At 51.0% G+C, this 13,165-nt stretch overlaps 1 protein-coding gene and 2 non-coding genes across 3 annotated transcripts; all 3 read left to right on the top strand.

Moving 5' to 3' along the window:
- Positions 1-4,778: 4,778 nt before the first annotated feature.
- Arl5c (ADP ribosylation factor like GTPase 5C) lies at positions 4,779-10,863 on the top strand. Its single transcript, XM_057773961.1, has 7 exons — positions 4,779-4,824; positions 5,015-5,107; positions 5,448-5,580; positions 6,795-6,942; positions 7,859-7,942; positions 8,581-8,732; positions 10,263-10,863. Exons 1-7 carry the CDS (start codon positions 4,779-4,781, stop codon positions 10,309-10,311), a joined length of 705 nt encoding a protein of 234 aa, XP_057629944.1. The 3' UTR covers positions 10,312-10,863.
- Positions 10,864-11,579: 716 nt separating this feature from the next.
- Trnac-gca (transfer RNA cysteine (anticodon GCA)) lies at positions 11,580-11,651 on the top strand. Its single transcript has one exon. It is a non-coding gene; the product is annotated as a tRNA-Cys (tRNA).
- A 561-nt stretch (positions 11,652-12,212) lies between these two features.
- On the top strand, positions 12,213-12,284 carry Trnac-gca (transfer RNA cysteine (anticodon GCA)). Its single transcript has one exon. It is a non-coding gene; the product is annotated as a tRNA-Cys (tRNA).
- The last annotated feature ends 881 nt before the right edge of the window (positions 12,285-13,165 follow it).

Genomic DNA, 13,165 nt, shown 5'->3' with positions numbered 1-13,165 from the left:
AGACAGTACGGAGCCCATAGCCTTCCCTGCAGACAGTACGGAGCTCAAAGCCTTCCCTGCAGAGAGTACGCAGCCCATAGCTTTCCCTGCAGACAGTACGGAGCCCATAGCCTTCCCTGCAGACAGTACGGAGCCCATAGCCTTCCCTGCAGACAGTACGGAGCCCATAGCCTTCCCTGCAGACAGTACGGAGCCCATAGCCTTCCCTGCAGACAGTACGGAGCCCATAGCCTTCCCTGCAGACAGTACGCAGCCCATAGCCTTCCCTGCAGACAGTACGCAGCCCATAGCCTTCCCTGCAGACAGTACGGAGCCCATAGCCTTCCCTGCAGACAGTACTGACACTCCAGGTTGAAAGGAAGGTTTAACCCAGGCCACAGTGGGAGGCACTGATGGCTAGAGGAACCTTACAGGTGAGAAAATTGGGAGTCACCAAGTGTGACTTCACCAGCCCCCACAGATATTGAATTTTGTGGTGCCTGTGACCCCCAAGTTCAACTAATTCTTCTGTTTGAGGAAGCCCAGGCTTTAGAGAGAGTTGGGGCCGGGGGGTTGAGGAGGAGGAAGCAGGTGTCAACATGCTCTGACGTCCTCTGGGTACCTTTTGCCTACAGTTGCATTTGCTCAGAACTTAGAGGTGGCCATTTCTAGCGGCATAGATAATAGAAATGAAGAGAAAGCGTGGTTTCTAGGTAACCATGGCCCTGTATGGCTGCTCAGTCAGCAAGCTGGTGGTTGTCACCACATGAGGATTGTAACAGCCATGACGTCAGTCAGCGTTGCTACCATCATCACTTCCAGGACTCAGAAGCAGAGGCAGGAGGCCCTTCCTAACCGGACCTATCCTTCGCTGCTTCTCTGGCTAGCTGCTTCCATCTCTGGTGGATTCTGCCCCAGTTGAGCTGCAGTGGGAAAGCCATGGATCCCAGATTTGCCCTAACATTCACTATTCTGAAACAAACTGGGCTGAGCTGAGGCCGCTTTGACCTAGGATGGGACTATAGTTCCAGTCTAATATCCTAAGTCTTGTTTTAGCTCCTGTACCGGATTTCATGGTGAAGTCTACCTAGGCTCCCTTCTAAATAAAGCCTCAGAGAGGCAGGTCTGTAAATGCTGTGGAGGCCAGGAGAGGATGTCGGATCCTTTGACCTACATGGATGCCAGGAACCAAACTCTGTTCCTCTAGAAGAGCAGCAAGCCATGCTCAACCCCAAATGGAGTCATCTCTGCAGCTCCCAAGGGAGCTCTTCTTCTTACCTGTTTACTTAATGTGCTTGCAGAAGGTCACTTTCAATTCTGCAATTGGGTGACAAAGTAGGAAGCCCTTCTCCCCCAGGACCAGATGGCAGCAATGCTTACAGCATCACTGATTCCCAGATACCCTCTGTGCCCCAATCAAGTCTCACAGACTCAACACCAGCTCCCTCCCTAGGGCTGAAATGGGATCAACCCAGATGGACTGTGCTCTGTGGTGGTCAGTTGGGTATCATTTTAACCCTGGTCACCAAGTAGAGAGGGATGAAGTTTGTTATATATGCATGGGTGGGCCTCTGGAGGTTAGTGCCCAGCTTCCAGGGCTTGCGTCCGTTTTGCTTTGCTCACTACAAATGTCCCAGCTTTCCTTAGGTCTGTTACACTGGTGCCCTTGTTACTTTATTTTTTCAAGACAGGGCTTTTTTATGTAACAGCCCTGGGCTGTCCTGGAGCTTGCCCTGTAAGCGAGGCTGATCTCAAACTTCCAGAGATTTGCCTACTTCTACCTCCTGAGTGCTGGGATTAAAGGTGAGAACCATCACTGTCAGCCCATGTTACTTTTTAATACTCTAGCTGGCATTCCCCGGGCTGTAGTTTATCTCATTCTAATGCAACCCAGTGACTTCTCTTCCTTAATCATATGCCAGGCACTGGATGAGGCCAAGAGGGGGACATACGCCAGTGAACAGGATTCAAGCTCCACAGGACTCACAGACAATGAAAGGAAACAGGCTTTCAATCTACAGACCCCAAAGAGGGAGAGGTCTATGTAGCAGCAGAACCAAGCCAGAGGCAGAAAGTGGTGGCGATGGAGCAATGCAGCTGAAGGCTTTCAGATGCTTCCCTTCCAGAGCATTCGAGGTAGAAGAGAAAGCAAAGCCTAAGCACGTTTGGGAAGATCTGGAAAAGATCTAGACCTATCTGAGTGAGGACCAGCAGATGCAGAACCTGGTGGGGCAGGCTGCAAAGGCAGGCAGGGGCTGCTTGTGAAAGCCCTTGAGAGCCACAGTGAGCAGCATAGAGTCATTGAAAGCTTATGGAATGGCAGTCAGTGACCATGTGTGTCCTTAAGACAGGTTGGCAGGGCATGAGGAGGAGGAGGGCCCGAGCACAGCAGAGACAGAAAGACCAAGTGTGGCTGCCTTAGTAGAGAGCAGCCAGTTATACGGGGCTGGAGGTGTGTTGCTGGGGGTGATGACTGTAGCCACTCTCCTGGAGTCTGCCTTGATTTACAGTCTGGGAGAAGACTATCAAAAGTCTCCAGTTTTCTCAGGGCCAGAGAAAAACTGTGGAGTCCAGGAATCTGAGTTTCTCAGCATGAGGTCAACTTGCTTTTCCACTTCTCTTTGGGTTTTCTGGGTTTTCCCCAAGTTGTGAAGTTTACAAACAACACATCCCCTCCCCTCCTCCTGGACCTGATGTTTCCCTTGTGACCCATGTCACCCTCTGTTGGGTCTGCCCACTGCTGACTGCTGGAGCCTGTGGGTAGCCACTTAAAAGGTCGAGGCAGGAGGATTGCTGGAATCCAGGAGTCTGCAGTCAGCCTAGGTGACAGATTACATATTGAGGGTCTTTGAAAAAACAAACCGAAAAAGATCAACAAATAAAAAGACCATTTCTCCTCGGCTGAGAGAGGTTGGTTGGTGTTTTTTGAGACACTCTCACTAGGAGCCCGTGCTGGTTTTTGACTCCAGATCCTCCCCACTCAGCCTCCCCAGTGCTGGAATTACAATTTATGCCATGACCCCCAACTCCTCCCCTCCGTAGGGCCACCGGCGGGATGATCTTGTCTTCAGACTTCCAACCTTGGTCAACTGCCAGAGAAGTCTGTTTGTCAATGGATCGCAGAAACAACTGATTTCTCCAGAAACTGACCAGGGGTACCCACAAGAAGAAGAGACCCCTGTTCTTTCCTAGGGGAGCCCACTTTGCCTGGGCCCAGGAAACTCCCTACTACTGAACCAGCTGGAGCCCTGACGAAGGCTAGAATATGATCCGTGAAGCTTCTGGACATTACTATGAATTTATTTATTTATTTGTTTGCTTGTTTGTTTTCTGTGCAGCCCTGGCTGTCCTAGAACTTGCTCTGTAGACCAGGCTAGCCTCTAAACTCACAGAGATCCACCTGCTTCTACCTCCTGAGTGCTGGGATTTTTTTTTTTTTTTTTTGCTTTTTCGAGACAGGGTTTCTCTGTGGTTTTGGAGCCTGTCCTGGAACTAGCTCTTGTAGACCAGGTTGGTCTCGAACTCACAGAGATCCGCCTGCCTCTGCCTCCCGAGTGCTGGGATTAAAGGCGTGCGCCACCACACCTAGTCACTGTGATCTAAAATTTTTATATGTGTGTGTGTCTGCATGTGGGTATATGCAGGTGTCAGTAGAGGCCAGAAGCGCCAACCCCCCTGGACCAGGAGTCAACAGAGAGTTGTGATCTGTCTGATGTGGATGCTAGGAACAGAATTTGGGTCCTCTGGAAGAGCAGCAATGCCCTAATTACTGAGTCATCTCTTCAGCCATTATTGTGATTTTATGCATGGCCAACCTGTGATCTGTAGGCTGCATGCAATTCATGTAGCCAAGAATAGCTATGAATGTCACCTAACACAAAATGGGGAAACTTAATAACATGCAATTAGGAGCTAGAGAGATGCTTCAGCAATTAAAAGCACTCACTGCTCTTCCAGAGAACCTAAGTTGGGTTCCGAGTATCCAAGTTGGGAATCTGAGTACCTCTTCTGGCTTCCGAAGGTACATATACACAGGTACTCACACATGTGGCACGCATGCACACACACACACACACAAATGAAAAAATAAATCGTAAGGAACTGGTCTTGGTGGCACCTGTCTTTAAACCTAGCACTCTGGAAGCAAAGGCACGTGGATCTCTGAGTTCGAGACTGGACTCAGTCTGGTCTGCAAAGCACAAAGCGAGTTCCAGGACAGCCAGGGCTACACAGAGGAATCCTGTCTCGAAAAACAAGACAAAAATCTTTTTAAAATTACGAGGGTTTTTTGTTGTTGTTGTTGTTGTTTGTTTTGTAACTCAGTTACAGGGCTCTCTAGTGTGGAACTTTGTAGATGACAACGCTGTGTCGCAATGTCAGAAAGTTGCACCGCTCTCGGAGGGTTTCGCCCCTGCGGTGGCTGTTGGGGAAAGAGCAGGCGTGTGCTTTGCACGTTGCTAACTCTTCTACTCGCCGCTCTGGAGCAGATGCTCCAAACTCCTCAGTTTTCTCAGAGTGAAGAGGACTCTGGGATTTTCCTTGCACTTTCAAGGTCCTGGTCAGGTTCCTGGTCTTCACGATGACGTCTCTTAGTTCCTTAGCACCGGTGAGTTGCCGGCCTCCCGAGGGATTCCCAGATCTGGGGGGCGGGAGGGGGGATGACGCTTGGGGTTTCCCCCAGCTGATAGGAGCCCAAGTCCGGCCCTCCCCCAGGCGGGGCTTTGAACGCTTGAGGCTACATCCAGCCCGGGAAGCCACTGAGTCCCCCACATCCCTAGACCACCAGTTCCGGGAGTGCCATGGGACAGCTGATAGCCAAACTGATGCGAATCTTTGGGAGCCAGGGTAAGGGGTGCATCGGACAGCCCAGTGACCTCTTTGATTCCGCTGTCTTCTGGGGCTCTTGGGATTTGGGGGTCGTCGGAGAAGACGGACTGGGAACTTTGGGTTCTAGAGTTCATTGTGTGCATTCCCATATGCTCCACGGCCTCCTCTCCGCTCTCCCCCTCGCACCCTTCCTGTCCCTGCCCTTCAGTGTGCTCAGTGCCTGGGGGTGGGAGAGCTTCCTGCCCTACCCCACCACCCGGCTGTGCTGAGCGCAACCTGGATAAGTCGGTTTCCTCCGATGGTGACTTAGAGGCCCCCGTGCTTCGGACCCTCAGACAATCGCTTTCTAGAAATGTGGAGGGAGATGGAATGGGGTCAGCTCTCTTTTCCACATTCCTGGAGAGGTTCTGGGGTCCGGTCCGATGGCAAGTGAAGTGGTACAGTCCCTAGTCCGCGGGGGACGCGTTTCCCAGCGCACCCTCGGGATGGGGGGCGGGGAACCGAGCGACGGATCGACAAGACACAGAAAACTGAGAAACTGAGTTCTACATCAAAGTGGTTATGTTCGGAGATTGCCAGGAGAGGGGTGGAGCCGGGAGAGGAGAGGGCACCCAGGCAGGGAGGAGGGTGAGGACAAGAAGCCTACTGGGGACACCCAAGCCCATTGTTGTCGGGGTTAGCTCTGACCTTGGGCTTCTCCTGGACGCCTCCAGAGCACAAAGTCATCATCGTGGGACTGGACAATGCAGGAAAGACCACCATTCTCTACCAGTTGTAAGTAACGGCAGGGTGAACAAAGCGGGCTGGGCCTCACACCAGACTGATAGTCATTTGGACCAATCACCAGAGCCCTTCCCTGGGTTCCTGGGCAGCGGCAGACAAGAACGATGGGAGGACGCTGGTGTGACCTTTCGGACTTAGTGGCTGTAGGCCTGGATTTGAATTCTGCAAGCTGTGGGCGACCCCCAGTTCCACCGCCTCCCGCAATCAGTCTTGATCTCACGCACCTCAGTTCTGGCTTGTTTGGAACGCCAAGAGGTCTCTCGCCTCGCTGTTCTTGGCTCCCCCTGGCGGCAGGACCCTTCTCACCCTTGCATCTCGCACTTAATCACTCAGTTGTTAACTGCGTCCCCATCTTCAAATCCCTGGGCGGACCGTGAGCTCCCCCAAAGCTCCGCAGCTCCGGGTCTATCGGACAAATTGTGCAACCAGCCACCCGCGCTTTCCCAGGCCTTTGCTCAGGGTGGAATCTCTCCTGGTTTTTGCTTCTCTGAGAAAGTAATATATATAAAATATTAATTAATTAATATCTAAAAAAGAATGGTCTGGCGGTGTTGGTCAATGGCGCTTAGGGGAGTGCTTGCCTAGAATTCTGGAGACTCTAGATTCCTGACACCGTTAGATTAGAAAAGAAAAATTCAAACAATACGAAGTCCTCACTCCCAATCTTCCTCCTTATATCTTCTTGGTAAGCTTTCAGAAAACACGTGTAAACCGGACATAGTGCCCCTTGCCTACAATCACGGCCCTCTGGAGGTTAAGACAGGAGCATCTCATATTTGAGGTCATAGAGATATGACCGTTAAAAAAGAAAAGGAAAGAAAAGAAAAAAATAGAAAGAAAAACAACCCCAGGGGGAAAAACAAAATGAAAACAAACAAAAATTTTTTTTTGAATTTTTTTTCGCCTTTAAACCAGTAAAGGGTCTGATGGTCCTCACTGGGATCTACGTGGTTCTTCACAACTCCCACAATTCCAGTATGGTCCACAGACCGGAAGCCTCTAAGATTGTTGTCTGGGGTCGCAGACCAGGCCACACTTGGACCAACTCACACCTTTCTTTTCCGACACCAGTCACAGGACGCCCACCAGCGACAGCTTGGTAGCCCGGGGCTGAGTTGTTCCGAACTGAACTCAGCTGCTCCGGGAGTAGAGGGGCGATGCCTAGAGCTGGGCCGAGACCTCAGAACCTTCTTTTGCCTCTCTAGCCTGACCAATGAGGTGGTTCACACATGTTCCACCATTGGTAGCAACGTGGAAGAAATTGTTCTTCAGAAGACCCGCTTTCTCATGTGGGACTTAGGGGGCCAGGAGGCTCTGCGCTCCTCCTGGGACACTTACTACTCCAGTACGGAGGTGAGGAGGAAACCAGGTCTGGGAGGTCCAAGAGGTGACTGCATTAATCCGCTTGCTAGACACTATACTCTCTGTGCCCAGCTTCTACCACCTGGGATGTGACTGAGTAATGGCCACTCAAGCTGGAATGAAAGGGAATAATAAACAATGTGTGAGATATTTAACTGCGTAGCATTTGTGAAGATTTCTGAATCCTAAGGAGCAAAACCATTAAAAAAATAAAAATTTAAATATATAAATAAAAATATAAAAGAGAGGCCGGGCGGTGGTGGCGCACGCCTTTAATCCCAGCACTCGGGAGGCAGGGAGGCAGAGGCAGGCGGATCTATGTGAGTTCAAGACCAGCCTGGTCTACAAGAGCTAGTTCCAGGACAGGCTCCAAAACCACAGAGAAACCTTGACTCGAAAAACCAAAAAAAAAAAAAAAAAAAATATATATATATATATATATATATATATATATATATATATATATATATGAGAGAGAGAAGGGCGTTGGCAGTGTGTACCTTTGATCCCGGCACTCAGGAAGCAGGGGCAGGCAAATCTCTGTGAGGTCGAGGCCAGCCTGGTCCCAGCAAGTTCCAGGATGGGCTCCAAAGCTACACAGAGAAATTATGCCTTGAAAAGTCAATATATATGAGAAAGATTTTCAAATCCTAAAATGAGTGTGGTGGTCCATGCCTAGAATCCCAACACTTAGGGGACAGAGACAGGTTCCAGACTGCCTTGGGTTGCATACCAAGATCTTGTCTCCAAAGATTAAAATATAAGGTGATTCAAAATAGGTCCCTCTTGGTGCACAGTTCCTTTCCCGTGGGACTGGGACTTGGGTAGGGCAGAGGCCTAACCATCGATAGGAAACATCTTCACCAAAGAGAAAGCTTGCAGCTCACATCTCGCTCCTGCTGGACAGTTTGTCATCCTTGTGATTGATAGTACAGACCGGAACCGGCTGCTCACCACCCGGGAAGAGCTGTATAAGATGCTGGCCCATGAGGTAATCCCCCTGAACTGGGAAGCCACCGGAGAGACTAGCTGTGTACTCTCAGGCTGGTCAGTTCCCTCAGAACAACAGAGCCCAGAAACCGGAGATGCTGGCTCAAAGACAGCTCGCCACCACTCCCTGTGAGACCCTGAGCAGGTTGCATGGTTTCTAATAACTTGTCTCACTTCTACCAATAAGGAGGCCCGTTACATGGGGATGGCGGCTCTTACATGTTACATGGAGATGGCGGCTCTTACATGTTAGATGGGGATGGCGGCTCTTACATGTTACATGGGGATGGCGGCTCTTACATGCAATCTGGACAGCTGAGGCTGATGGCTATGAGGTTGAAGCCAGCCTGGGCTCTACATAGAGTTCCAGGCCAGCCTGGGCTACAGAGTAAGAGTCTGTTTTGTAAGCCACAAACAAGCAACAACAATAACAAAACAATGTCTGAGATTCTCGTAACCACCCTGAAAGCAGTTGTAAGATATCCCAGGAGCTGATGGGGTTGCTAATGTCGGGGTGGGCCATGGGCCTCTCTTGCTAAGACAGTTGGGCAGGGATCCCAGAGGACTCTTGAGACTGTGGGAGGGAGGCCTGGCTGGCAGACTGGCTGGCTGACCTGGGCGGGGCTCTTCTGCCCACAGGCACTTCAAGATGCCTCAGTCCTGATCTTTGCCAACAAGCAGGATGTGAAAGACTCCATGAGCACAGCAGAGATCTCCCAGTGCCTCACACTCAGTGCCATCAAGGACCACCCGTGGCATATCCAGGGCTGCTGCGCCCTCACCGGAGAAGGGTCAGTTCCCCACCTTTCTCTGTCCTGGCCCAGCCAATGGGCAGCAGGTTACAGAAACCCCTCTCCTGTCTCCTTCCAGTCAGGATGTGGCCCACAGTTGACTCCAGGCCCTGGGAGCCTGCGGAGCCCCTGTGCTCCAAGGGCTTGCTCTAATGGTAAACACTAAGACTCCCCCCAAACAACAGGGATGGTAGGGACTGAGAAACTCTTCAGAGAAGTGGATATTATGGCAGAAGGGCCAGGGTAACTGATTTTGTCTCGGTGGTGGGGACAGCTGAGATCCCAGTGAAGAGGGAGAAGCTGTAGAAAGACTTCGGGGGACCGGCCTTCAAGGCGGAAGTCACCGACTCTCTGACTGTTTCTTACTAGTCAAAGGAGGGGGTCATACTTCCCTCTTCCTCAGTTCTGCAGGGAGTGATTGGCATGATTTCTTCATTAAGCTTTTCTGAATGCCTTTGTGCCAAGTACTGTTCTGGGAATTAGAAAAAGTTAAAACAAAACAGTGGTGAATGAACCAGACAAAACTTTCTGCCTTGGGGCTGGCGACGTAGCTGCACACGCCCGAAGCCCTGAACTATTTATTGCAGACTTGTAATACTTGGGCGGTAGAGGCCAGAGGATCAGAAGTTCAAGGTCATCCTCGGCTATCCAGTGAGGGCAAGGCTAGACTGAGCTAAGTACCAAGTCCTCACCACAAAAATCAAAACAGAGAAACCAAGTGAGACACAGGAAGGTGGAGAGCGCAAAGAAAGACTGGGGCTGGGTGGGGAAAAGGGTGTGCACACTCCCTTGATCAAACACCTCAGAGTGTGAAGGGCTGGGCTTCTCCAAAAGGGCCTTCCACGAGGCCTGGATATTTCCTTTTATCTCCCCTGTCTGGATACTTTTTTGAAAAAAAGAAAATTTTAAATAAGCGAACCCAAGGGACCACAGATTTCTGGCAATATGTTTCTCACTTCATTAGGGACTCTCATCTTCTCCCATCTACATTCTAATTCACAGTACTCCCTAGGCCCCACGTGCCGTTCCCTGGGCCAGGCCAAGCTGGGTGATGACAGACGTGGCCAAGTTTCCACTTCTGCTCTGGGGTGTTTTTCACCTCATGAGGAGCTTGGCTCTTCCCAAGCCTTTGAGGTCACACTGCTACTGCCCCTAGTGACAAAACAGGACACAGAAGTCTGGCCCAGAGACACTGCCCAGGGGCTCAGGAAGGTGAGTCTCCGAGCTGCCTCAGAGGAACTTCCAGAGTTACCTAGACCTCTGACTCCTTATTTTTGGGAATTCATTTAATGTCCCTCCTGTCTGCTAGACTGTGAACCTCCTCGGACTTCTTCTCCCCAGGAGCCCCAGCCCCCAGCACAGCGATTCTGCTGTGCTCTGGAATTCAGCTCACTTCCCTTCTACCATTAAGTGATTGAATAAAACCTTGGCTACCCTCTCAGTCCGTCCCAGGCTGAGGCTTGGAGCTTTCCAGCCATCATCTTCTGGGAAATGCTGACGGTCCTTCGTGTCATCCCTTCCTCCCTGCAGGCTGCCAGCTGGGCTTCAGTGGATGCAATCTCAGACCACGACCAACTGAAGTTGCCGCCTGAGGCCTACCAGAAGCCGCATGGTTAGCACCGGTGAGACACCCCATCATTTGCTGGTGGAAGCGGGGTGTCTGGCTATGGACAGAGAGACTGCCACTGGCCTCTCATTTGTCACCGAGGAGCTGGATCAAAGACTTCAAGATGGTGCAGGCAGAGCCATAGATGAAACTGTCCCCGACTCCATCAATGGAGGTGTGAGGAGACACGGGGAACCTGCTGGGTGTGTTGGGGGACCCCCTCCCAGCCTTCACCTTCTGTCTGCCCAGAAAGCAAGAGATTTTTGACATTGGGCCATATTCTTTGGACAAAGGCGATCCTGATAAAGGAGCCAACAGGACCGGGCCAAAACTTGCCTGGTGTGGTGAGATGGATCGGTGGAGGATGGGAGGACAGAACCTTCCAGACAGAGGCAATCCTTAACACTGCGGGAATCCATGCCCTCCCCCCCCCCTTCTGCTCCCTCTAAGGTGCTAACTCTGATCCCAGCTTTTGGGGTCTAAGTCACCACCCGTGGAGTCTCCCAGTGTTCTTCCAGTGTGAGTCCTTACTCCTCTCAAATGTCAAAGTTTTCTCCAAGACCTACTTTTTTGTCTTTGGGTCATGATTTTTTTTTTTTTAAAAAAAAAACATTGCATTAAAATTTTAAAAGTGAAGGTATTTAGTAAGTGCCGTTGAAAACGTCTCTCCTCTTATTTCCGTCCGTTCCTAAAACTGGCTTTTGTTTTTTGCCTAAAGGTTTGCGGGGATTCACCTTGGAAACGGGGTTGGGGAGCCGGCTGCTTCAACGCTCCTTTTGGTTCGAGATCTTGTCTATGGTAGGCCAGGTTGAAGGGCATTGGTACCCGCTAACCAGGACTGGGGCTCTTGGCCCTAGAGTTAGTAGTGATGAGAGGCTTGATAATGATCCACTAAGAAGGGCACCCCAGAGGGAGGAAAAGGCCCCACTGTCCTTTAGAGGTGATGCTAAAGATGGATTGGAGGCCCATGCTGCCGTTCAGGGATCTAAACAGGATAGCATGTCCCTTTTCGTGGACCTTTAGGGGAACCCGGGCAGATAAACAGAGAGCCCAGTATCTTCAATTTTGTAGTTTCCCTGAGGTGTGGTTATGAAAGAAAAACTTGTGAATTCTAGGCATTTCGGTCATACTTTATGTTTTCATTAGGTTATTCTTGACAAAACAAATATTGTAAAAACACAGCAGGAACCTAAAAATCTTTTCCATAGAAATCTATTCTGATAACCCAGCTCTAGCACATTGGGGGTATAGCTCAGTGGTAGAGCATTTGACTGCAGATCAAGAGGTCCCCGGTTCAAATCCGGGTGCCCCCTCGCAGTGCTTAGCTGTGTAACACTTTTGCTAACCTAGCCTGAAACTTTAGAAAGGGGTACTCCCCGAGTCCCCCGCATTTTGCTGACGCGGTGGGCCGACCGCTACCCCGAGCCAGCCGCTCGTGAACCGCGTGGAGTGGGTGGGGGTACTCAGGTGCCGGTGACCTCGACGGCTGTCCCTCCGTCAGGGAGAGCTGAGTGTCTATGGTCGGGCTGAGGTTGGAGGCAGAAGGTCGGGAGAAGTCGCGTGAACGTGTAGGAGGGAGAGGAGAGGGCACGCGGAGAAATAGTGGCGGAGCTGCAGAGTGGGACCCCGCCCAGAGGCGCGCCCGGACCGCCAGGGATCGTCTGTATCTTTTGGCTACGTTTTCTCGGACTGGCGGAGGACTCTCAGAGCGCCAGGAAACACTTTGTTTTCAAGCAAGCAGTAGCAGTCGGCACGTTAGTTCCTTATAATTCCTGAGAACTTCGAACCCGATTCTACCCTTACTTTTAGAGATGCTTTATTGCGCCTGCGCCAGAATCGCATTTAGTAGTTACTGGCACACCATCGCCGGCAGAGGGGGTATAGCTCAGTGGTAGAGCATTTGACTGCAGATCAAGAGGTCCCCGGTTCAAATCCGGGTGCCCCCTGCTGTGTTTTTTTCTTTTTACACATCCAACATTTATTTAGATGGCTTCCTTACGTTCCACGTGTATTTATGGTGACGTTTCGTTCGCCAACTTCCAGACAGTCGGGAAGCAATGACGGCGGTAGTGTCTCTCAGAATGTGATTACTAGCAACACTTTAGGTCCATGCTAGAAATGAAGATTCCTGTGAAATAGCCTGGGTTGGGGCTAGAAATGTGTGTTCTGAGAGCTCCAGGCGCACGCCCAAGTTCTAGAGGCTTGCGTTTAGAAACTTGTAAACAACATTTCTTCTAATACTTCTAAGTTGCTGCTTTTGCCTGACCCCTAATAAAAGACCTTTTAAAAATGCAGCGCGGGCACCAAGCCTGGCGGTGCACGAAGACACCAGACCCAGGTTGGAGGTCCATCATGGGACACTCTAGAGGCTCTCCACCGCGCCTGCGCCGGCGGAAAGAGACGGGAGAGCTGCAAAACGCTAACCCACTGGCTCATCACAAGTCCACTGGGTGGCGGTAGGAGGCCGCAGCTGTAAAAGACAGCCAATTCGGTACTCCCGTCCCCCGCCCCAGGCTGTCAAGGGAGAATTCAGGTTAGGATTTGGAGATTCTTTTTGTTTTTTTTGGGGGGGAGGGATTCTTCAGGTTAGGATTTAGGGATTCTGTGGTCCGCTTGGTGGGGCTCACACCAGTAATCCTCTCAGGAAGCTTGGTCCAGAGTTCGAGGCCAATCTGATCTAAAATGTGATTCCCTGTCTGGACAACCAAAAACTTTTGCTGCAGCGCTTGCCTTGGCCCCTAGTATTCCATAAAGGGTTGAGGTCGGAGAGGGGCAGCCTCTGGACTTTTGGAACAGAGAGAGTGGAACTGTATCCTGAAAGAGGAGA

The sequence above is a fragment of the Chionomys nivalis genome, chromosome 7 (assembly GCF_950005125.1).
Source record: "Chionomys nivalis chromosome 7, mChiNiv1.1, whole genome shotgun sequence".
Taxonomy (NCBI): Eukaryota; Metazoa; Chordata; class Mammalia; order Rodentia; family Cricetidae; genus Chionomys; species Chionomys nivalis.
This window is presented reverse-complemented; position numbering and strand designations above follow the sequence as displayed.

Excerpts from the sequence above, each read along its gene's own strand:
- Arl5c (XM_057773961.1), top strand. The coding sequence starts at position 4,779 with ATGGGACAGCTGATAGCCAAACTGATGCGAATCTTTGGGAGCCAGG. Across the intron at positions 5,581-6,794 it reads ACCACCATTCTCTACCAGTT|CCTGACCAATGAGGTGGTTC; the intron begins GTAAGTAACGGC and ends TTGCCTCTCTAG. Across the intron at positions 8,733-10,262 it reads TGCGCCCTCACCGGAGAAGG|GCTGCCAGCTGGGCTTCAGT; the intron begins GTCAGTTCCCCA and ends TCCTCCCTGCAG.